The following is a 24,257-nucleotide window of genomic DNA, read 5'->3' as shown; positions in this document are numbered from 1 at the left end:
TTACATTTTTGGCTAACTAACTATATTAGAAACATGTTTTATTTTGCACAGCCTATCTATTTACCCAGTTTTTATTTTTACACTGAACAATTCCTTTAAAGAAAAATTGCTTTTCTTTCATCCAGCAGCAAAAAGTTGAAAAGTGAAGGTATTTTTCAAAAATAGCTTTCAGCAGCAATAACAATTCTGCAATAAGACAATGGTAGCATAATATAGACCTCTGAGCAGGTAACTTAGTGTGTACATATACATAGATTTCTATATGTAGGGTTGCCAGATCCAGACTCTCTCTCACTCGCTCTCTGTTAGAGCTCCTGAGAGACTGGGTTTTAAGGACTACTGATTGCTGCATTATACTGAGCAAAGTATTGATGATCATAATCTCCCTTATAGTACTATAAAGCGATAGTGAACCAATAAAACCATAAGAGTATAGAAATGGTATAATTCCGATTGCTTACAGCTTCAGATGTCATTAAGCATAATGAAGACCAATAAACTTGAATAGGTTACTGCTCAATTTACCCATGTGATCTTGAAATCTAAAACCCAATTTTCCCTCAACAGATACAACAAGACCTAAGAGAGACTATGAAAAGGATGGAAGAGATTACCATTTTATGACTTCCCGAGAGCAGATGGAAAAGGATATCCAGGATCACAAGTTCATCGAAGCTGGACAGTACAATGCCCACCTCTATGGAACAAGTGTTCATTCTGTGAAAGAAGTAGCAGAGCGGGTAAGATACCCATGTATTCATATTGTAAAAATATACTGTGAAATAACTCGTTTTTAGATTAATTTGGGTTATTTTCTCTTTTAGGGTAAACACTGCATTCTTGATGTATCTGGCAATGCAATCAAAAGATTACAAATAGCACAACTCTACCCAATCGCAATCTTCATCAAGCCTAAATCTGTGGAAAACATAATGTAAGTCTTGTTATTCCTTTTGTTATCATTATTTAGTTTATTCTGTAGTTTGGTTAAGTTAACAAACAATACAACATCAAAATCTTAGGGCTCTGCACAACCTAAACACTGCACTAGAAGCACGTGAAGTATTTTATTTTACACATGTCCACAACTGGAGCAATATAAATAAACCATGATTTCAGTTTAGATGCTTTAGTTATAGCCCTCAGGTTGAATGCAACAGAAGATTGTATTTTTTTCTAAACGCTTTCCCAAAAATGTCCACCTCTCTATCTCTCTCTCTTGTAAAACAGAGAAATGAGCAAACGAGTAACAGAGGAACAAGGCCGCAAGACATACGAGAGAGCTCTGAAACTAGAACAGGAATTCACAGAGCATTTTACAGGTCTGTATGTTTAATATGTGTGCCCAGCTCTACATTAGTCATAGGTTTCAGTTGCTTCATTTTTTTTTTTTTTATGGTGTAATATTCTTTGACGCAAACCATAGCAGAAACAAATTGCTTTATGCTGTACAAACTGAGACAATAACAATTAAGTTATCCTACAAGTGACTTTCCCTGGGTCTCCATTATCAGCACCAGGGGCGTAACTACAAAGGAAGCAGACCTTGCGGCTGCACGGTGGCCCAGGAGGTATAGGGGACGCCATGAGACCCTACTTAATGAGTATATCAATCTTAATCAATATATATTGCTAAAACATGTCAACCTCTAGACATAAAATAAATCAGCTGTGGGGTCCAGTAACATCTAGTTATGCCACTGATCAGCACATGTGAACCTGAACCTTGTGCATATATTGTAATCTGTTCTACTCCCTCCTAGTAATCGGCAGACCTACCTCAGTGGTTAGCTGTTCCCTATCCATTATTAGCCCTCCTGCATGCTCTCAGACCTGCAACCTGATTTGCATTTCATGGGTTAGGGTTGGGTGCTGATTTAGTTAGTTAGTTTAGGGTTGAGGTTTTCCTGACCCCCACATTGTTGGTTGGGGTCTGTGTCTCCTTCCCATATCTCCTCCCTCAGTTGTTGCATGATAGAACAGTATTTTTCAAGTTAATGTAAACACAGATCCTAAAATTTTGGGTTTTTTGCCTTTTAGCAATTGTGCAGGGAGACACTTTGGAGGAAATCTACAACCAGATCAAGCAGATAATTGAAGAACAATCTAGCGCCCTCATCTGGGTTCCAGCTAAGGAGAAGTTATGAAAATAAAGAGCCAAGTTCAAAAGCCCATGCCGCTGCCTGACAAAACGTCTTTCTCATAGGGGTGGGCACACTTAAAAGGGAAGCTTCCCTCCACTTATTTAAAGCTGTTCCTTCCACCTTTAAGTTATATTGTCACATCCTAGCTTATATATATATATATATATATATATATATATATATATATATATATATATATATATATCATTTGTTTTTGTTGGTTTTTTGCTTCGTTTTATTTTGTTTTTAAAGGTGGAAAGGCCCGACCAGTTATTAAAATGTTATAATGGTGAGGAAAATCCTTAATGTTTAAGGGAAAGTGTTTTAACACATTTTTAGAAAAAAAAAAGCTTTACAAACCATGTTGAAAAGAATAATAAGTGGTCTTAACTTTATATATTATGAGCATTTTTGCACAATTTGCTTTTAATAGCATGGTTTGGCCTATGCATTTTTGTGTTTGTTTTAATAAAAGCTATTCTTGTTGTCTCTGTAGGCAGTAAACACACCTCTTGTTTTCCTTACTTATACATTTGAAACCCATGGCCTGTAATGGCATTTTTCATGATTCAATTTGAATTGCAGTTAGCTTTGAAGCCATTTCCACTGCCGCAGTTGTTTTTCGGAACCATTTTTAGCAGTTTTAAGGGCCATTGCTTAAGCAGTGTGTTGATGGGCACTTCATGTTTCCATGATAAAAATGCCCTTGCTCACCCCACATCACTTTCCATTTTGCTGCATAGAAAATTTTGCAAGTAAGCTGCAAAAAGCTGCATATACTGTGCCCGTAACATTTTTTATTTTTTCTTGCCCAGTTTCTCCAGTGATACAATTTTAATTAAATTCTATTTAAAGAGTCTGAAATGTTTTTATACTGGTAATATTTCTCATAAAGGAGAATCACTTCAGGTAATTAGCATAGCCTCTTTACTGTCCAGTAATGTATATAGCACTACAGATGACCTCTCTGTCACATTTGGGGAAAAAATGGATACCTAGACTTATTGCTGTAAGTGTATTCTTAGATAAGAGATTTTAATATTTTACCCACAATAACTGCCTATTTTGTTATAAAAGAAATATATATATTAAACATTCATTAAAACTCTAACAATGGAAGTACTTTTCTTTAAATAAAGATAAATAGTAAAAATATTTTTTTTTCCACCAGCTGATTTTTTTTTTTCATTGTCTTTGGAAACACAAAGTGCAATGTAACTTCCACGTGAACAAAGCTTTTTGTTGGCAGCATATATTGATGCTGTGTTAAAGGAAAGGTAGCTGCTTAATTAAATATAGGCATGTTCTCCTCTTTTCTGAAGTCTCTAGTGTTTTATTTCTATGTAATATGCATGTGTTTTACCCTGTGTGATTTTTGAGTTTTTATGTACATGTTCACCTAGAGAATGCATGTGATACATCCATGAAGACTCTAATTTATGTCCAAGCTGAGTTTCATGGATGCATTGGGGGGGGGTTAAATAAAAATTACAGATTTACAAAATACATTGTGTGGTACTGACACATTTGCTTGTTTTTTGGATTGGTTTATAAGAAAAATATTAAACATGCTTTTTAGTCTCATTAAACCTCAACCAAATGAGCATTCGTTTGTAATGAACATCATTATTCATTCCATTTGTCAGAAAGAGGAGAACACCTAATAAACTTTTATTAAACAACCGAAAAATGTGTGTGTGTCATATTTTAGGGCTGATCAATCAACCTGCAGAAAGTAATTTACCTCTGTTACACCTGTCACTGTGTATACTTGGGGGCAGATTTATTAAGGGTTGAATAGTAAATTTGAATTTTCGAATTGTTTTTGTGTCAAAATTCACTCATTCTAATTATAATCTAGAATCTAAATTCGAATGTGAGATTTATCACACCTCTGGAAACCTCTGGAAACCTCTGGAAACCTTTATGATTTGAATGTTCGCCACCTTAAACCTGCAGAGTTCATTTACAAGTCAATCGCAGTGGTCAGTCGAACCATTCGAATGTTAAAGGGATACTGTCATGGGAATTTTTTTTTTTTTTTTGATTTCGGCGCTGAAATCAGTTTCTCAAAAGAGCAAACATATTTTTTTATATTTAATTTTGAAATCGGACATGGGGCTAGACATATTGTCAGTTTTCCAGCTGCCCCAGTCATGTGACTTGTGCTCTGATAAACATCAGTCACTCTTTACTGCTGTACTGCAAGTTGGAGTGATATCTCCCCTCCCCCCCCCCCCCAGCAGCCTAACAACAGAACAATTGGAAGGTAACCAGATAGCAGCTCCCTAACACAAGATACCAGCTGCCTGGTACATATAAAACAGTACTCAATAGTAAAATCTAGGTCCCACTGCAACATAAATAGTTACATTGAGTAGGAGAAACAACAGCCTGCCAGAAAGCAGTTCCATCCTAAAGTGCTGGCTCTTTCTGAAAGCACATGACCAGGCAAAATAACCTGAGATGGCTCCTACACACCAATATTATAGCTAAAAAAATATATACTTGCTGGTGCAGGAATGCAATTTTATATGGTAGGGTGAATTATTTGCAGTATGTGTAATTTTGAAATAAAAACAACATAATAAAAATAATAACAGAATCCCTTTAATTGCCTTCCTAACATTCAAGTTTTTTTCATGGGGAAAACTAGATTCAAATTCCATTCTAATTTGATTGGAATTTTCGGGTCAGGACTATTCAATCGAATATTAGACGTTAACATTTTTTTCTTAAATAACCTCACATACATTTGTCATTTGCTAAATCTGCCCATTAATATATCACATATGAGCAACACTTTAAAGAGATTATTTTATTTCAGGCATAACGTTTGTAAAATGGGTTAAATATTTTCACACATTATCAGCCTGAAAGCTGGTTGTTTAATGGTTAAATCCACTGCCACCTTTGTCCTAAGCTTCCAGGTATTGATAGGTTTTATTACAACAGCATGAAGAGGCCTAAGGCTTTCTAAAGGTTACACAAGAGTATGCGGGTCCATGTAAAAGACTCTGCTTTCTTATTAGTAGTTTATTTATCTGAATGCATAACCTGGCCAGTAGAGGGCAGACCTGTTCAGTTACCTTTATTTAAAAACTGGTGATCTGTATAACTCTGTTCTTTTTCGAAAAAATCTGAAGGAAGTGGCAGGCTGAAGCTCCTACTGAAATGATCTGGAAAATTGTATTTATCCTTTTCTACTTTCAAAGAAGTAAGTGCTTCATCTTCTCTGTTTTCTCCGTTTCTCAACCTTATAGTTTTAGATCTTTCCTTTTCTTTATTGGGCAGTGTGTAATGAAAAGTCGTAGCAGTAGAAGCAAATGAAAAAGCATTTTTTCAGCATTTTCTTAAAAGGATTTTAAGCTGATCACGGGTATCTTTCATTCGACACCCTTAAACTGTAGTAGTTAACAGCAGCCTGAAAACTAAAGGGTAATTGAACTTTTTATTTATATGGGGATTGTTTGACCTTAAACTAATATGAAAATGCTCTTCTGAACTTGAATTGTACAAGTATTTAGACTGACTCAGTTTTAAATGCTTAGGGGCTAAATGTATTTTCTTGACTTTAAAACATGTTGAATAGATTATATTCAACTGCTCTGAGCAGTCAAATCCCTTTCTGTTTTTTTGGGTTTTTTTGCAGCTCGGCTGTGTCTTAACCACCCCCCAAAAAAAATATGAATTCCTTATTTTCTGATACAAGGCAATGGGGGCTTAAGGAATTGTATAAACTCTTTCCCACACTTGCCGAAGCAGTTTGGATTAATAGTTAAACCAGTTTAGGAACAGTCACTTTTGAATAGAGACTGACTTGTATGTTAGAAACCCCTAACCAGTGGCGTAACTAGATGATTACTTGGACCCACAGCAAATTTTTTTTCAGGCCCTCAAAATGTTGACTTGTTTTACCAATATTTATTGAAACTGTATATGAAGTATTGAAACATTTAGAGTTCACCATTTGTGAACAATGGTGCTTTGGTATACAATGAAATGGTTAAATGCATTAAATGAGTTTAGATGACTTTAGGTAACACAGTTTCTTTCGTTTTGACACATTTAACACACAAATCCAAGTGGCTTCATCTGTATGTTATAGAATGGCCAATTCTAAGTGACTTTTCAGTTGGTTTTCATTATTTACTTTTTGTAGTCTCTTAAAGTATTGGCCTTTTTCTTCTCTTTCCATCTTTGAAATGGGGGGGGTCACTGACCCCATCTAAAAACAAATGCTCTGCAATGCTACAAATTTAGACTTATTGCTACTTTTTACTGCTCATCTTTCTATTCAGGCTTCTCCTGTTCCAATCCCAGTCTCATAATCAAATCATTGCGTGGTTGCTAGGGTAATTTGGATCCTAGCAGCCAGATTGCTGAAATAGTAAATTGTAGAGCTGCTGAATAAAAAGCTAAACAACTCAAAAACCACAAAAAATGAAAACCAATTGCAAATTGTCATAGAATTCCACTCTCTATATCATACTAAAAGTTAACTCAAAGGTGGGCACCCCTGTAATTGTATTTGAGGAATGTAGTGGATGATTTCTTGATCTTCCTACTAATACATTACTCAAATAGCCTTTGTCAGTTTATATAAACCTTTTCATATACATCATCCCTATACATATTTTGTTATGCTTAAACTAGAGGTTTTCTTTTACTGCTGCTTCCTGCCCTTAACCTGATTCATCTTTGTATGTTAGCCCATTAATACAGGGTGTTTTTATTTTTATCACCTACATAGAAAGACTAAAGAAAGAAAGATCCCAAGTAAAACACAAACAATGCCCTATATTTTCTTGAACAGATACCATAAAAATATAGCTAACATACGTACACTCCTCTACTAAGTGCAATTAAACATTGTTTCTTTAGGAATCATGTAAATACAAGGTGCAATTAATGTGTCAGAACTGAATCAGTACTGGTATATAGAAACCCATAAAGCTTCATTTAGTCATATAAATAGAAATCTTCTTGTCTGGCAGTGACTATACATGGGGAAAGCAACTCATTTAACTGTTCTCTTGGAGGGCCCCTGTAGACATATTAACTGTGAGCTGCATGTATAGCTTTATATGGTCCAAGGCCAACAAGCTTTTCCACTTGAGCCGATCTGCTGGGCCCATACATACAACTTTGGCAAGAGTCCTAGTTGCCATGGAGGCATGGATTGTTACTTATATGAGACATAAAAACATGTTTTTATACAAATACAGCATGTTCTTTATAGGTTTGCCAGTTGTACTCTTATACAAAAAAGTACCTTTTCTCATATATATTTTACTTAGTTCATTTTTTCTTGTTCTAAATCTAAATCATTGTAATATTATTTGTACTATCTGAGCTTTGCAATAATGTTGTTAGATAGGATTTTAGGGTTTAAGGCTCTGTTTCAGGTTATGTGAATGATTATGGTATTTATTAGTCTTTGTGCCAATATTCCATACATGTCCTGAAAAATATTAGCTTTTAGCTTAAAAAAAAAAGTTGTCGCTATGTAACTCACGATTTTTTTTATAACCATAAACTAACAAAAAATAAAACCGTTGCCTCCTACCAAAATTATAAAGCATCCTCTGTTGCAGTCCGGCTTCTTGCCAGAATGTTGAATAAATACTAGTTTTACTGCCATGTTAGATGTATCTCTCCTTTTCTTCCATCACTCCCAACTGCCTTAGGGTTTTACTTTTGCTGTAGCTTATATTTACTTTGAAAATGATCTCATTTTAACTGAAAACATTGCATTTCATATTGCCTTTACTATTTTTTTTAAATACGCAAGCTTGTGCTAGCATAGTGCACATTTTACAGAATGATTATACAGTGCAAATTATTTTCATCAACATCACAATTTAATGGGCTGCTATGCCTATGTTAATAAATAACTATATTGTGACCCAGGACTAGGTATCTGCCATTATGATTGGCTTTTCGTAGACAATGTACTAAACCCCTGACACAAAGCTGCGTTTTTGATACATTATTTTAGACTTCAGAATTTTTAATTGAATGTGTTTAGAAAATTATTTTCTTGGGATAATGTTTCCATTTTTATATTCTCTACCCTTTAATAGACATCTCAGTGTAAGGCAATTGTGATTTTAGGCTATAATGGGTTTGAAACAGTCATATCAAAAATCAATTGCGATGAGTCTTGGGATGAGGGATTTCACCTTGTTTCGAAAAGAAAAAAAATCCATAGACTATAATGGATAGTAAGATAAATGTTGCCCAAAATAAGTGCCCATTGACTTTAATGATTTTGGCGACTTTATTGCCACTTTGTAAATGTTTCGCGAGACAAAATTGGGTCAGATTTTCCCATTGTTGACACTACCTAGCTTTCTAAAACAGAGTTATACACACAATAGGACATCCATTTGAGATAGAGTTGTGGGAAGCTTGTTGGACAATGGCTACTTCAGTCAGAAGTCATTTAGTCCAAATTTTAACAAACAAAACAAATTTAAAAAATAAAGTTCCATTGCCTTAAAGGAAAACTATACCCCCAAAATGAATACTTAAGCAACAGATAGTTTATATCAAATTGAATGACATATTAAAGAATCTTACCAAACTGGAATATATATTTACATAAATATTGCTCTTTTACATCTCTTGCCTTGAACCACCATTTCGTGACTCTATCTGTGCTGCCTCAGAGATCACCTGACCAGAAATACTACAACACTAACTGTAACAGGAAGAAGTGAGGAAGCAAAAGGCAGAACTCTGTCTGTTAATTGGCTCATGTGACCTTACATGTGGTTTGTATGTGTGCACATTGAATCGTACGATCTCAGGGGGCGACCCTTATTTTTTAAAATGGCAATTTTCTATTTATGATTACCCAATGGCACATACTACTAAAAAAGTATATTATTATGATAATGGTTCATTTACATGAAGCAGGGTTTTACATATGAGCTGTTTTACTCAGTATCTTTTAATAGAGACCTACATTGTTTGGGGGGTATAGTTTTCCTTTAAGGCAACAAAACAGGATTTAGAGGCTTGCTTGCACCAAGAAACAAATGAACTGGGCTCCTGAAGAATGGAAAAACATATTGAAAACTGAAGAATAAAGTTTGACCTTTTTGGGTCATCACATTTAAGTTGTTGACATCATTGACCAGGCGAGAGAATGAAGTCTAAGGTTAAACATGGAGGAGGTAATGTTTTGGTTTGGGAGTGTTTTGCTGGTTCTGATACCATGCCTGAAGCAGGGACTTAAGCTGTCCAGAAAGATTGCATTTTATAACCTGCTTAGCCAATAAAAGGTATGACCCACTCTTGAATTTCTGGTTTGAACCTAACATGTTACAACACTCTATTTGCTGGTTCTAAAGCTGGGGACTGGCATAAAGTGACTGAATTCCAAAGACTGACAAGACCTGTTAGTGCCTTGTTTTTGTACAATGTTATACATCATTTCTGTGATGTTGTGCACCCAGCAAATTTCAATTTAATGTGAGTGCCGCTCTCTATGGAGTATATTTATAATAGTGGTACTGTATGTTAGGTACCAAATGTTCCTTGGTGCGCAATACAAAGGCCCAATGCCACAATCCAAATTATTGGTTTTTGTTTGAGCTTCCTTTTGCTCGTATTGCATTTGTGAATGACTCCCTAGGCCCTAAATTCAATTTCAGCAGGAGGTTAGATTGTGGACCTTTTCGCCCTTTGGTTGTAAGTAGAGCACTGTGGAATATGTTGGGCTTTATAAAATGCGTGATCATAATAATATGTTTTGGTTCTAAACCTATGTTTTAATTGGCTAACGTTTTCTAAAACAGAAGTCTATGAGAAAGGAAAGTCTAATGAGGGACTATGGACTGGAATATTTTATGATCAATTAAAGGACAACCACTACAGGCCACTGCTGATCCTCTAAATGGTTTCTATGGGTAGATTAACATAAACTAGCTGCTATTTGCATAATATGAATATTAATGCTCCCATGGGGGAAGTGACCGATACACAGTTGCCGTGTATTTGCTCAAAACTTATTTTAAATATTGTTAGGGAGCTAAAAAGGTTTCCTGCGTGACCCACTAATATTTGTTGACACTAGGGACAATCATGAAAGTGTGCAATATATGTATAGCAATGTTAAATGATAACTTTCCTATAGATATTAACATCCTAACTTTAAAAGATGCAAAGCATACTTGCTTCTATTTGCTTTGTGCAACATTTGCTATACTTATGAATTATTCACTTTTCTTAGAAAAAACTGAGAAAAAAATTCCTTTAGGTGATAAGGCTGATAAGTTACTTGGGTTAAAGAATGACTCTATAACTTGTGGTGCAGCCTAGAGTTTCCTCTTAAAGAGAGGATGAATATCCACATGGATTACCTCTACTGATCAGTTTCATTGATTCTGGTGGTTAAATAACTTCCTTGAATACTAAGGAAACAACCGTGTTATGATTTCTTGCTTGGGGATGATAAAATAGACAAAACCGTGCATATCATAGTAACCTTAGATTGCAATTGACTGAATGAATACCCTAGTAGAATAGCTAGAGTTGCAGTCAGTTGGTAAAGCTCATTCATACATACAACTGATGCACTTTGTTCACATCTGTGTCATAAAAGCTTCTCTGTGATTTCTTAGGTGGAATTTGAACTGAAACATTCAGCACTTTTATTAAAACTACCTCATAGTAGTGCATAGAGGAGCAGCTCAATTGGTGGGGGGATGGTGGAATAATTGCATACTAAAGGAATACTTTTTTTTGGTTAAAAATGGCAGCATTAAAACCTTGCCATTAAATTAAACCTGGATTGGTAGTGGAATAATAAGTCCAATGGAAAGTTACATTTCAGGTACCATTGTGGTCATCCTGGTGTTGACATGGGGCATGCTTCTGGCCAGTGGCGTAACTTGATATTAAATTGTTGAGTTTTCACCGTTGTAAAATTGCCAGTTGTCTGCTACTTTGTAAATTTTTGGTCTCTTCCTCTGATTTATGGTTGTTAAAGGTGAACCTCAGTTTTCTAATTGTTATGAAACTATAACCTCTCTAATCATAAAGCCATTTTATAATATATGATGTTCTCTGTTTTACGGGAAAAATAAATGTTAATGAAACAATTCTATAAATGGAATTCTTACCATCAATTTACACCTAGATTGCTCACTTCATTAATAAATACTTTTATTATAAATACAAATTAATTGCTTGAATGTCTATTATTCAGCCTTTTTCTGTACAGTTACATAGTTAAGTCCAACCCCTCCAAATGAAAACCCAGCATCCATACACACACCCCTCCCTACTTTCACATAAATTCTATATACCCATACCTATACTAACTATAGAGTTTAGTATCACAATAGCCTTTGATATTATGTCTGTCCTAAAAATCATCCAAGCCATTCTTAAAGGCATTAACTGAATCAGCCATTACAACATCACCCGGCAGTGCATTCCACAACCTCACTGTCCTGACTGTGAAGAACCCCCTACGTTGCTTCAAATGAAAGTTCTTTTCTTCTAGTCTAAAGGGGTGGCCTCTGGTACGGTGATTTTATGGGTAAAAAGGTCCCCTGCCATTTGTCTATAATGTCCTATAATGTACTTGTAAAGTGTAATCATGTCCCCTCGCAAGTGCCTTTTAGAGATGAGTTCAGTATTATTAGTTATTACAAGTGAGTTATTCCTAGTAGGTTCTTGAACGAGCAGGAATAAAAAGTTGTCATTCAGCATATTTACAAACCTACTAGCTTTTTCTGTCTTAGCAACCCCATTACCCCAGTCAATGTCTGGATAATTGAAGTCACCCATAGCAACAACATGACCCAGCTGTGAAGCCGCTTGTATCTGCAAGAGTAGCTGGGCTTCATACTCAACACTTATATGAGGTGGTTTATAGCATGATCATTCTCTTTGTAACCTTTTGCCCAGTCAACATCAGTGTCGGACTGGCCCGGCGGGAAACCGGGAAAAAACCCGGTGGGCCCCGACCCCTAATGGGCCTCCGCCGGGCCAGACCCCTCTCCCGACAAGTTTGTTTAAAAAAAAAAGATTTCTATAGGCGCTGCGCCATCATACAGAGCTCTAAGCGGCTCCTTTCAGGCAGGCGCGCAGTGTGCATCACAATAGGGGGGCGGGGGCTCAGGGGGCCCTGGACAGTAGTCCCGGTGGGCCCCGGGCCCCCCAGTCTGACCCTGGTCAACATCTCTACCCAGAGGGATTCTACACCCTCACCAGTGCCAGCTATGGTTATTTCTTTAGTGCATGGCTTTAATTCAGGCTTTACCTACAAATACACTCCTTCCCCCTTTTCAATCCCTCTGCCCCTCCTTAAAAGGGTGTAACCATTTAAATTTACAGCCCTGTCACATGTTTCATCCCACCAGGTCTCAGTGATACCAATTATATCATAACAATTTGTTAGTAGTGCTCAGATCAAACATACCAGTGTTGCAAGGCAAACCAAAGTAACAGATTTAATATTATTAAATCATCTAAAAATTCAAAAATCGTTTGAAACCATATACATAATGGTGACTTTGACGAGCCACAAACATACTACAGGCAGATGTAGAAGGGAATGTTTTCATACTGCTCAGACCCTTGAATATAGATTCCTTGGATATGTCTGAAATAGTGTGACTGACCATGTAGTAGGGAATTCTCTGGGCCCCTGTACAGATGATTTAATCTGATAAAATGTGGCATAAACCACCTTCACTCAGAAGCTCAGTTATTTATATATATATATATATATATATATATATATATATATATATATATATATATATATATATATATATATATATATATATATATATATATATATATACCCCTTGTGCTTCTGGTAATAGATTAAAAAGTAGCCTGAATGATTCTTGGGTCCTGTGCATCATTGTTTAAGGAAGCAACTTGGGATAATATTATTTTTGTATAAGAATCATGGTAAAGATGTCATTGACTATGCCCCAGCAGTGAGAGAATGTGACGACTCCACTTTTTTTGTCTATATTCTTGTTACACTGAGTCGCAGTATAAACCCTATATAACTATTTACCTTTCTATTCTGTGACATGAGACCATTGTTGAGGTTGAAGTATTTTAATCTATAGGAACAGTTATAACCCAGCTGAGTCTGAGGCCCAAGTGACTTCCAGGTTAATTAACCATCTCTAATAGTCTAGAAAGAGAGTTAACCAGAACTCCCAGGTAGAACAACATGCCATCCTTGATGAATGACACTTTTACTTCTGTCCACTCTAAGCTCAGGCTACTATATTATGCTTTTGTCTACACCAATTTTCACAAGCCCTGGAGTAAAGCAACCCCCCACCCCCCATGTCTAAGAACCTGGCTATGTTTGACATGACATCCCTACCCCCTACATTGCATTTATTGAGCTCTGTGTACAGTTTTCATTTTTGTGCTCCGTTACTGTAAATACAATAAAACACCAATCACAGATTTATAGACTTCTGTGCCATCGTCTCTAATGTGTTTCTCTTACACTTACTCTTACAGCCCTCACAGGTATATGTAAATAAAGTTCCTCCATAGAAACTAATTGTACTCAAGGTGTACTCTGTGTGCAACCAGAGTATTAGCAGTTGGCTTGGCTTTTCGCAATGGCCAAAGTCAGTGGTTGAGGACCAAGTCTTCAAAATAAATGCACGTTAAAAATGTTTTTAAGGCAACATTGTAACATATATATTAATGGACTGTACTTAGACTCTCTGTTCTACTACAAGTGAGTGCCAGCATTCCGTGATATCATCACTATATATGAATATCCTAGGTTACTCATTATACCCTTAATAGAACTGTATATTTATTACTCTACTGGCTGATGTGAACAATAACAGGGTACACAGGTGTATGGTAATAAACCTTCAAGATGGGATACACTTAAACAAAGGCTTATTTTGAATGTCAGAGATTGCTACAGACATTCCAATATTAGCTCACATCTCCAGTTTATTTCTCACAGTCATCTGCACCAAACAAGAATTTTAGGAGCTCTAATTTGCATCCATAAAATCAACTGATGTCAGGGCACTGCATGCTGATCTACCTCTGTGCTCTGCCAGTTCATGTCCAGAGTTTATGGCAATATTTGTTTCTAAATGCCGTCATATTGGGCCACTTGTGTAAATGATGCCTACATTTTTGACCCGTTCATCACAATGATTAATGAAGACTGTGAATAACTTTGCAAATATTTTTTTATTTTAGGAGACTGAAAATTATGTTAATAGCTGTTTAGTAAAAGGCCCACTGTGTACCTACAGCTGGGAAAGAAATTCCTCCTGTAGAACACAATGGTGCTTTGTCAGGAAAGGGAGCAAAACTCTTCAGGTGCAATCCCATCTCTCAGCCCCAACATTGTGAACCTAATCTACAGATATATTTATGATGGATGGATTTCATCAAAGCTTTTAAATATATCTAATTTATCTTCAATGTTCTCCCAAATCCAGATTTATCCAGCTGTAATATAGAAATACCATATTGTTCTGAAGGAAAAGTTAGAATGGGTACTATTATGCTTTTATACAGTTCACTGTATGTTAAAAAGTGGTTGCCTTCTATTCCTTGTGCCTTACAGGTCCATATACTCAGTAGAATTCATTATGGAAAGCAATCCTGTCCCCAGATATATGTTTTGTGCTGAGAAATAACAGCAACCTGAGCTACTTCTCATTTAATAGATACTTTCAGCTCCTCTTAACAGGTTTTGTGTTACATAGATCTTTGTCTGTGTTCCCATAAACTAATTCTTTCCTAAACTATTCAATTGTGCTGTTTCCTATATTTTGTCCTAAACACCTGTATCTTGTAGATATTGTAGTATGTTTGATAATGGAGTCTTTTTATACAGTTAGGTCCATAAATCTTTGGACAGAGAGAACTTTTTTTGTAATTTTGGTTCAGTACATTACCACAATGAATTTTAAATAAAACAACTGAGATGCAGTTGAACTGCAGACTTTCAGCTTTAATTCAGTGGGTTGAACAAAAAGATTGCGTAAAAATTTGAGGAACTAAAGCCTTTTTTTAACACAATCCCTTCATTTCAAATGCTCAAAAGTAATTGGACCATTGTCTCAAAGGCTACTTCATGGGCAGGTGTGGGCTATTCCTTCATTATGTCATTATCCACATTAAAATTCCACATTAAAATTCATTGTGGTAATGTACAGAACCAAAATTAGAAATAAATTGTCTCTGTGCAAAGATTTAAGGACCTAACTGTATGTGTGATGCCTTTTATGAAAAGTGATCCATACTAGATATGAAAGTGATATGTAAAATCCATCTCTAGCCAGCAGCCAGCATGCTTGAACAACTTTGGTCCCTTCCACTTGATCAAATGTTTTAGCTAAAAGTGTAAAAGCTAAATAAAAACAGAATACAATAATTTGCAAATCAATGAAAACCTATATTTAATTGCAAAAAGTACGAAAACAACATATCAATTTTAAAACTGACATTTTATGGATCTCTGAAAAATATATACTTATATTGAATTGATGCCAGCAACAGATTTCAGAAAACTTGGGACAGGGGCATGTTTCCTACTGTGTTGAATCGGCTCTTCTTTTAACAACACTCTATAACCATTTGGGAAGTAACGAGATCAGTTGCTGTTTTTGAATGTGAAATTTATCCCATTCTTGGCTGATATAGGCTTTCATCTGTTCAACATTTCCAGGTCTCATCTTTCTCAATTCATGTGCCAGATGTAAGATTTGACATAATATTTTTCACCCCTCTTATTAGGGTTACAGTTCTTTTGTGCAAGCAGCCAAAGAATCGACACCAATACGTTTATAGTAAAGTGATTATATATATTGAATAATAAGCTAATTGATTGTTACAATTAAATGATTACAATTCACTAAAAACATATTGACACTATTTATAGTTATACAGTCTACATTATTGTTACCACTAGGCTCTTCATAGCTTCTTTCTGGGTTAACTTGTGGCTCATTCTCCCATCTTCATACCAGTCTGTCCAACTCTCCACATACAAAAGGCCCTGTCACATGCTGCTCACAGGCTATTTCCCCATTACTGTCTCGTGTCTACAGGTTCTTCAATACCATCACCAACTAACCGGTTCCAACTTGCCAAATGAAGGATGATAGAAAGCCCCCACCTATCATACATGCAGAATGTGGATCAGCATTGTCTTGCTGAAATAACCAAGGTTTTCCCTAAAAAGACATCATCTGGATGGCAGCACATGTTCCTCCAAAACCTGTATATATCGTTTAGCATTAATGCTGCCTTCCCAGATGTGCAAGCTCCCCAAGCCATTTGCACTAATGCACCCCCAATACCATCACAGACACCTGCTTTTTAATTGGGCAATGATAACAAACAGATGGGCCTTCACCTCTTTAGCCTGGAGAAATTTTGTTTCGCCAGACCACAGCAATGTTTTCCATTTTGCCTCAGTCCATCTTAAATGAGCTTGGGCCCAGACATAAGGTACAGGTTTCTGGATCATGTTTATATATGGTTTCTCTTTGCATGGTAGAGTTATAACCTGCATGTGTGGATTCACAAGCAATGATTTTCAGAAGTATTCCTGAGCCACTTCAGAATGTGCCTGTTTTTTATGTAGTGCTGCCTGTGGGCCAAAACATCACGGACATCCAGTACAGGCTTTCAGCTTTGCCCCTTGTGTACAGAGATTTTTCTGGATGCTCTAAATTTTTTAATGATATTATGTACTGTAGATATGGTTGCCACCATTTCATAAAATTTCTACCGGCCGGTGGTGCGGGCGGGAACAAAAGGGGCGGGCTGTGATGTAAAAGGGGGGAGCCACATTGCACGATGGCGCCAATTTGCCAGCCGTAATTCATTACCACTAACTAATTCACTATAATGCAAAGTTGCGTTTCGGCAGTCTAACGCTGGCTGAAGTTTCGCTAGCGAGCATTTCATAGCAACGTTTCACTAACATTCATTTCTGCCTAGCAAAACTTCGTTAATACACTTACAATTAGGTACATTTGAATAAGGCGTGTACATCGTATAAATGGCTTTATATGTTGGTGCAAATGCTTGAAGTGGCCACTTATTATTAAAAATGTCCAAGGAAGCAAAATAAAGACAAAAAAGATCCTCTAATGTCCTACACATGAGCCCATCCTAAAACAAATGTGGCAGGTTCCTCAAATGGTAAAAAAATTTTTTTATAACAAACATTTTTAACAGTCAAAACTTTTAAATACAATCCCACTTTATAATATGAAAAAATGCCAGTGTTTTTGTTAAATTTTTATAACTTTTAGGCATACAGGATATGATGTCACTTACATAAGATTGAGGAGGATGTAGCTTCATTTTATCAGTTCCCCGGGTCTAACTCTGGTGAAAGGGGTAACGTAATGGAAATTCACACCTTAGTGAATTTGTAGAGTTATGATCATTCATCTGAGCGAAAATTCACCTGGATAACGGTGTGAAATTGAGCTAGCGACGGCCTCTTTTGCTAGCGAATTTGACTGTTAGTAAATTGTCAATATCCCTGTGGATTGGATTTCTGGCGAATTTTCACTAACGACTGCCACTTCGCCCTTTAGTAAATTTTCCCCATAATCTCTTTGTTTGTTTCTTTCAGTTCTTTGCCTTAATGAAGTAAGATGGTGCACAATATCCGACCCAGAGAACAGAAAATGCAATGACATGAAAGCTGCTTTCGGACAAGCTAAAATCACTCCTACTTTATCTTGTGTGAATGGAAAATCAGGAATAGATTGCGCACACATGATAAAGGTAAGAGGGCATATTTATTTGTTATTCATTGACATATTATATTTCTCTGCACTCGGTTTTGTTTAATTGCCTTACACTGATCAACACAAAGCTACAAAAGACCAGTATTCTTTAGTCATTTATTAAATCCTAGATCTGCATTAACTACATTTTGTGGGTAGCACCTGGGTCATTTATTGCTTAAAATGGGGTGCGGAAAACGAATGATTGTCTATATACTGTATTCTAAATAAGACCAGCGACACAAGATTTCTTGTAATAGAAAATGGATGTATTTAAAAGTGCATGTACAGCCAACGTGACGTTTCGATCCCATCAGGGAACTTTCTCAAGGTCAATATATGTAAAATAGTTTCAGATCGGCACACCCTAGATAAAAAAAACCATATAATTTTGTTACTAATACAATGTACTTTGGTCCTCTCATCAGGGACGTTTGCTCAAGGCACCCTGTCTTTTGAATGCTGTTGCATTGAACATAGCAATTAATTTACTAGCAGGTGTAGTAGAGTAATAGAAAAGAGACTGTCACTAGCTTTGGTCGGACATAACTTTCGTACGATTGCTATCAGGGGCAGAACATTGGCTGATCTGTTCTTTTGTACTTTATTTGATCAGAATGGTTAGTGGAGATGGGGAAGTCCAATCGTACGTTGATTCGTACAATTGGATCTTTGCATCTGTGGCCAGCTTTAGTGAGGTCATTCATTCTGTGTAATGTGTTCATTATGGCCCTTATTTAAGGAAGGAAGGCCGGAAATGTTTTGCATGCTGGTTCATGGACTGATGAAGACAGTGAAAAATGGTGGCACAAGCATCATGATATGGGGATGTTTCTCACACTATGGTGTTGGGTCTATTTATCTCATACCAGGGATCATGGATCAGTTTCAATACATGAAAATACTTAAAGAGGTCATGTTGCCTTATGCTGAAATGGGTCAACAAGACAATGACCCCACACCAGTAAATGAGCAACATCTTGGCTCCTGACCAACAAGATTGATATTATGTAGTGGCCAGCACAATCCCTGGACCTTAATCTAATATAAAACTTGTAGGGTGACATAAAAAATGCTGTTTCTGAGGCAAAACCAAATAATGCCGAAGAATTGTGGAATGTAACAGATGCCAGAAGTTGGTGGACTCCATGTAACACAGATGTGCAGCAGTTCTCAGAAACTTTTCTTATACAAATGAAAGCTAAATCCTGAAACATGTTTCAGTTTGTAAAGAAGAATGCAGACACTGTTATTTTTTGGAACAACCTAATATTACCTTTTCTTCACTTTCTGTAAAGGAATAAACACAAATTTGATGAATTTTTCTTCATGTTTTGATTTGGAATAGAATGTGCAGTGTTCATAATGCATTTGTGTGTATGGAAATACACTGCTATTATTCTGAACGCTGGATATATTCAGGTCCGAGATCAGCTTTCTATAAACGTTTGCAATTAAACAATGAAAGAACAAAAGGTTATTGTCCTACAATAGTTTTAGCCCTTGAGAAACCTTGTGATGTTCAGGTTTATTTGATTTCCTTTGTAACTGTTATGACAAATGTGAGCTCACAACTATATTTTCAATCTGCTCTTACTCTGAAACAGAATAATGAGGCCGATGCAGTGACTCTTAATGGTGGATTAATATATCAAGCCGGCGCCAAATATAACTTGAGACCTGTGGTTGGAGAAGTATATGATCAAGGTATGTATGGACAAGTATTCATTTTTGTAATGTAACGGGCAACCGCTGTAACTGAGAATAGCCACTCCATGGGGAGTGGATATGGCAGAAGCCCAGGGGTGTACCCATAGGTGATTGGAGGCAAAGACATGATGATACAAGATTGAAGATTCAAGGGCAGCCAGAACACAGAAATCAAAAGGCAGGAACAAGCAAAAAGGATAATCAGAGTATCCACAAGGTGAGGAAAAAAGGGGGAACACAGGAACTTTGAGGTACTCACTCAGGAAAAAAGGTATTCAAAGACAAGGTTTTCAAGAATCAATGTTTTAAGGTATCAAGGTTTCCAAGAATCAAGGTTTTCAGGTATCAAGGTTTTCAGGTATCAAGGTTTTCAGGTATCAAGGTTTTCAGGTATCAAGGTTTTCAGGTATCAAGGTTTTCGGGTCGGCAGGTCAAACAGGAACAAACAAAATACATTCAATGACTCAGCCCTGAACAAGGCTCAGGGCTGGGATTATAAAGGGAAGGTGATTGGGAATAGGAAACACATGAGGGTAATGAGAAGGGAGGAGACCAGGGAGGAGACAAACTGGGAACAGGCAAATTCAGGAACAACAATGAAGATTTCAGGGTCGGCCCCAAAAGCCCCCAGTGGCTCACAAAGTAAGTGCAGCAAGTGTCCAAAACAGCAGAAACACGAGTTCGATTCACGGCCCGATCCTGACAATTTTCTTCATCAGCAGGAACTTTTAAAGTTACTCATGATAAAGAAGATTATTCTAATGGCATTTGAAGCATATGAAATAGTTTGTATTCTTCCCCAGTTATACTTCACAATCCAATATTGTTACTTTTTTATTTCTAAGAATTATAAAGATGAGATATAGACTTAAAATATTGGGTTTTTTGTTGAGAACAGCAATAGAGTCTAAAATACTTGTTTGGAATGGTAATGTGTTGGTTTGGAGAAGGCAGAAGCACTGCCCAAGGGTGTAGTCAGTATAAGTAAACAGGAAGAGAAGAATAGACATCCCTGCCAAAAGCAACAAGACTTCTTTTAATTACCTTACTGGAAAAGCTTACAGTAGTTAAGTCATCTTGCTCTTACAGTACCAACATTCATTTAAATTATTCATAAAATGTATGCCCAAAGTGCAAGCAAACTAAATGGAAGAATTTCATGGGCAATTATCTTGGGTGGCTGAGGGCCGGAGCCAAGGGAGGGCTTTGTTTTATCTGTTTGATAATAGGAATGTTTTGTAGAACATCAGTGGTTACATACACATTTAGATCTGCAGGGAAAGGTGGCATATCAGAAATGTAGAATTACACTGACCAAGGGCAGAACCCAGCAACTAATAAGGTTGTATATGTCTATTTATATTTACATATAAGACCGAAGGCTTGGTACTTTTATACAGTCATGGAACTCCAAGGAAAATTCTAATATCCTTATACTCAAACAAGGTTTGCGTTATTTATTATAATACGCAAATTTCCATGAGCCATAGATATTACATCACTAATCACTGATTAGCATTGATGACATCACTAAGCACCATTGAATGACATCATACAGGATAGCCATGGCTCTTTTGTATTATATACAGAGTAATGTACCTTCTTTTGTAAAATGTAATCATATCCTAAGTCACCAAGGATTTCTATCACCCTATAAATATATACAGGTCATGGAACTTCAAAATGAATATCCTCATATTTTACAACAGAAGGTACATCATTTGCATAAATACAGGTATAGGACCTGTTATCCAAAATGCTTGGGACAAGGGGTTTTCTGTATAAGGGGTCTTTCTGTAATTTGGAACGACATACCTTAAGTCTGCTAAAAATCATTTAAACATTAAAAAAACAATATGACTGTGTTTCCACCAATAAGGATTAATTATATCTTATTCGGAATTAAGTACAAGGTACTGTTCTATTATTACAAAAATGGAAATATGTTTTAACATTTTGAATTATTTAATCAACATGGAGTCTAAGGGAGATGACCTTCTGGTAATGCAGAGCTTTCTGGGTAACAGGTTTCCGGATAATGGATCCTATACCTGTGATACATGTTTCAGTCCGCCATGAGACAGAAATGACATCACTGAGTACCAATTATAACTAATGATGTCACTACAATGTTACTATGTTACATATTAATATACTAGTGCACTCATTAAAAATGAAAATATTTATTGTAACGTGCCTTTGGCCTTGTGCTTTTATATAGTTATTAACCTCCTTATGAACTTCTAATTAATATCTGTATATTTTATGATTGGGGGTTCATTATTCACTATATTACTTTACTTTCCTGAAAGCACAGCTTTGAGATTAAAACAAAAGTACATTCATGTTCGGGACAGGTGTGGGGACGTCATACTATGCTGTGGCCGTTGTAAGAAAAAACTCTACATATACCATAAACAATCTGAAAGGAGCAAAATCTTGTCATACTGGTTTCGAGAGGACTGCTGGATGGAACGTGCCCATTGGATATCTCATTGACACTGGCCGCATTGCTGTTGTAGCTTGTGATATCAAAAGAGGTAATAGCAGTTTTTCTTTGCCCTTGTGACGTCCTGCTGCTGTCGTAATGATCAATATGAATCCACTATTTGGGATGAATCCTTGGTGAAAGATTTGGCCGAAAACTGAACCGAATCCTAATTTGCAAGTGGGAAAAAATCTTCTTTTGTGACAAAAATTCACGTGATTTCCCTACCCAACCCTAATTTACATATACAAATTAGGATTCGGTTCAGCCAGGCACAAGGATTCGGTGCATCCCTTATATGTGACCAAATCCATGTGTAATAAATATATGAATATGCCACACTATACATTGGCCTTGGCTTACAGAAGTTCTTTTGGCTTCTAGCTGTGAGCAACTTTTTCTCCAAGAGCTGTGTGCCCGGCTCCTTCCAGCAGGGTCTTTGTCAACTGTGTATTGGAGATGCCAATGGCAACAATGTGTGTGATCTAAATGGCGGCCTCGAGAGATACAGCGACTATAGTGGAGCTTTTAGGTAAGTATGAAGCACAAGGAATGCTCCAATTTGTGCAGCAAAGTCATACTTCTGCAAATCAACATGACATCTCATAATCTCAAACATTAAAGAGGTTGTTCACCTTCAACACTTTTTTCAGTTCACTTGGTTTCAGTTAGATCACCAGAAATAAAGACTTTTTCCAGTTACTTTCTATTTTTTTATTTTTAACCATTTTCCTAATATTTAAGTGTAAAGTTTTATTCTTCACCTTCTAAACCAGCTCTGGGAAGGGGGTTGCCGACCTATTCTCTAAGTTTTTTTTAAGTTGAAGAAAAATTGTTCGATCGATCGATTTAATCGTTCGATCAACCGATTTTACTTCGACCGCAGGATACCCAAACTCGCTGAAAAAACTTCGAATTCGATATTCAAAGTTGAAGTATTTTAATTTGATGGTCGAATTTCGAAGTATTTTGATCTTCGAAATTCGACCCTTGATAAATCTGCCCCTAAATGTAGCAAATTGTAACAGTTCAGAATCTGCACCTGGATCATTGAGCTGCCAGACTGGAACACTGTGGACTGGGACATTTAACTTTAAACTTAAATTTTGGGAAAACTGTTAATAATAAAAGATTCAAAGCAATTAAAAAAAAGGATTTTTTTGGTGAACAATTTGCAAACAGCTGAACTGAAAAAAGTGTTTGACAAAAAGTGTTTGGAAGGTGAACAACCCCTTAACAGTACATGCGCTCCTTACACGTCTGTATTCTTGTGCTCAGTGCCACTGCCTGCCTCCTGTTCTGAATCATGTGCTGTTGCATTTAATGATGCAGGGGAACTGTGGAACTACTGCCACCTCTGAACTAGACAGTAGCTCCTGGGTTCCCACAGTGGGTTGTGTCAACAGCCCTAGTGCAGATTTGCCAAAAGAATTGCGTGCACACTTCACTCTCACGCCAAATGGCAGAAATCAAATATACCAGATGTAGAACATTTTCAGAGCAATTATGTCACTTTTTTGGCTTTCTTAACTATTGTGGAATTATGGGATAAATGCTGCAATATTTTTCATAAAAAGGTATCTTGGTTGCTTATTAATTAATAACATTTAATAACACACAAATGCTTCACAATTCGTTTAGTTTACAAAGCGATAACTTTATGCTCACTGGGGGAAAAAGTTTTATTTTGAATACAAGTCATGGCGAGGAGGCTTATTTATTAAAAGTTTGATTTTTGTGGTTTTAGAGGTTTTTGAAACCACGACGAAACTCTAAAACCATGAATGTCATAGAATTTATTAAAAGATCTTAATGTAAAAAGTGCCAATGAAAAAAGCCCATGCACTAAAAAAGTAAATATTACGAAAACCTTAAAAAAAACTGAGTTTTGATATTCATAGAAAACAAATTGCATTTTGATTGTTACTAAATGGGCTCCAAAGTATCCACAATAGTATGAGGCCCAATGTACTTTTTGTTAATCTTGTATTTAGGGAAAAAAAACACATTATTCAAAAAGTGTCATTGTATCTTGTAATATTCTTCCCTATTTCTCACCTTAGCTGAGGATTACCCATTAATTTCTAAATAACATGGCATCGTTCACAAACAAGTCAATTTAGG

The 24,257-nt window shown here is 36.4% G+C and overlaps 2 protein-coding genes across 26 annotated transcripts in view; both read left to right on the top strand.

Moving 5' to 3' along the window:
* Window positions 1-3,834, top strand: part of LOC108718075 (disks large homolog 1) — a 129,137-nt gene extending 125,303 nt beyond the window's left edge. For all 25 annotated transcript variants that reach the window (XM_041564811.1, XM_041564807.1, XM_041564806.1 and 22 more), the window contains 4 exons: window positions 568-740; window positions 825-934; window positions 1,231-1,322; window positions 2,041-3,834. In XM_041564811.1, the coding sequence (XP_041420745.1) occupies window positions 568-740; window positions 825-934; window positions 1,231-1,322; window positions 2,041-2,147 (482 nt within the window). In that variant the 3' untranslated portion in view covers window positions 2,148-3,834. The remainder of the gene's footprint in view (window positions 1-567; window positions 741-824; window positions 935-1,230; window positions 1,323-2,040) is intronic.
* A 1,424-nt stretch (window positions 3,835-5,258) lies between these two features.
* Window positions 5,259-24,257, top strand: part of meltf.S (melanotransferrin S homeolog) — a 32,745-nt gene continuing 13,746 nt past the window's right edge. Inside the window, exons 1-5 of the mRNA XM_041564805.1 lie at window positions 5,259-5,361; window positions 17,779-17,933; window positions 19,543-19,642; window positions 22,003-22,185; window positions 22,518-22,665. Coding sequence (XP_041420739.1) covers window positions 5,319-5,361; window positions 17,779-17,933; window positions 19,543-19,642; window positions 22,003-22,185; window positions 22,518-22,665 — 629 coding nt within the window. The 5' untranslated portion in view covers window positions 5,259-5,318. The remainder of the gene's footprint in view (window positions 5,362-17,778; window positions 17,934-19,542; window positions 19,643-22,002; window positions 22,186-22,517; window positions 22,666-24,257) is intronic.

The sequence above is a fragment of the Xenopus laevis genome, chromosome 5S (assembly GCF_017654675.1).
Source record: "Xenopus laevis strain J_2021 chromosome 5S, Xenopus_laevis_v10.1, whole genome shotgun sequence".
Lineage (NCBI taxonomy): Eukaryota > Metazoa > Chordata > Amphibia > Anura > Pipidae > Xenopus > Xenopus laevis.
This window is presented reverse-complemented; position numbering and strand designations above follow the sequence as displayed.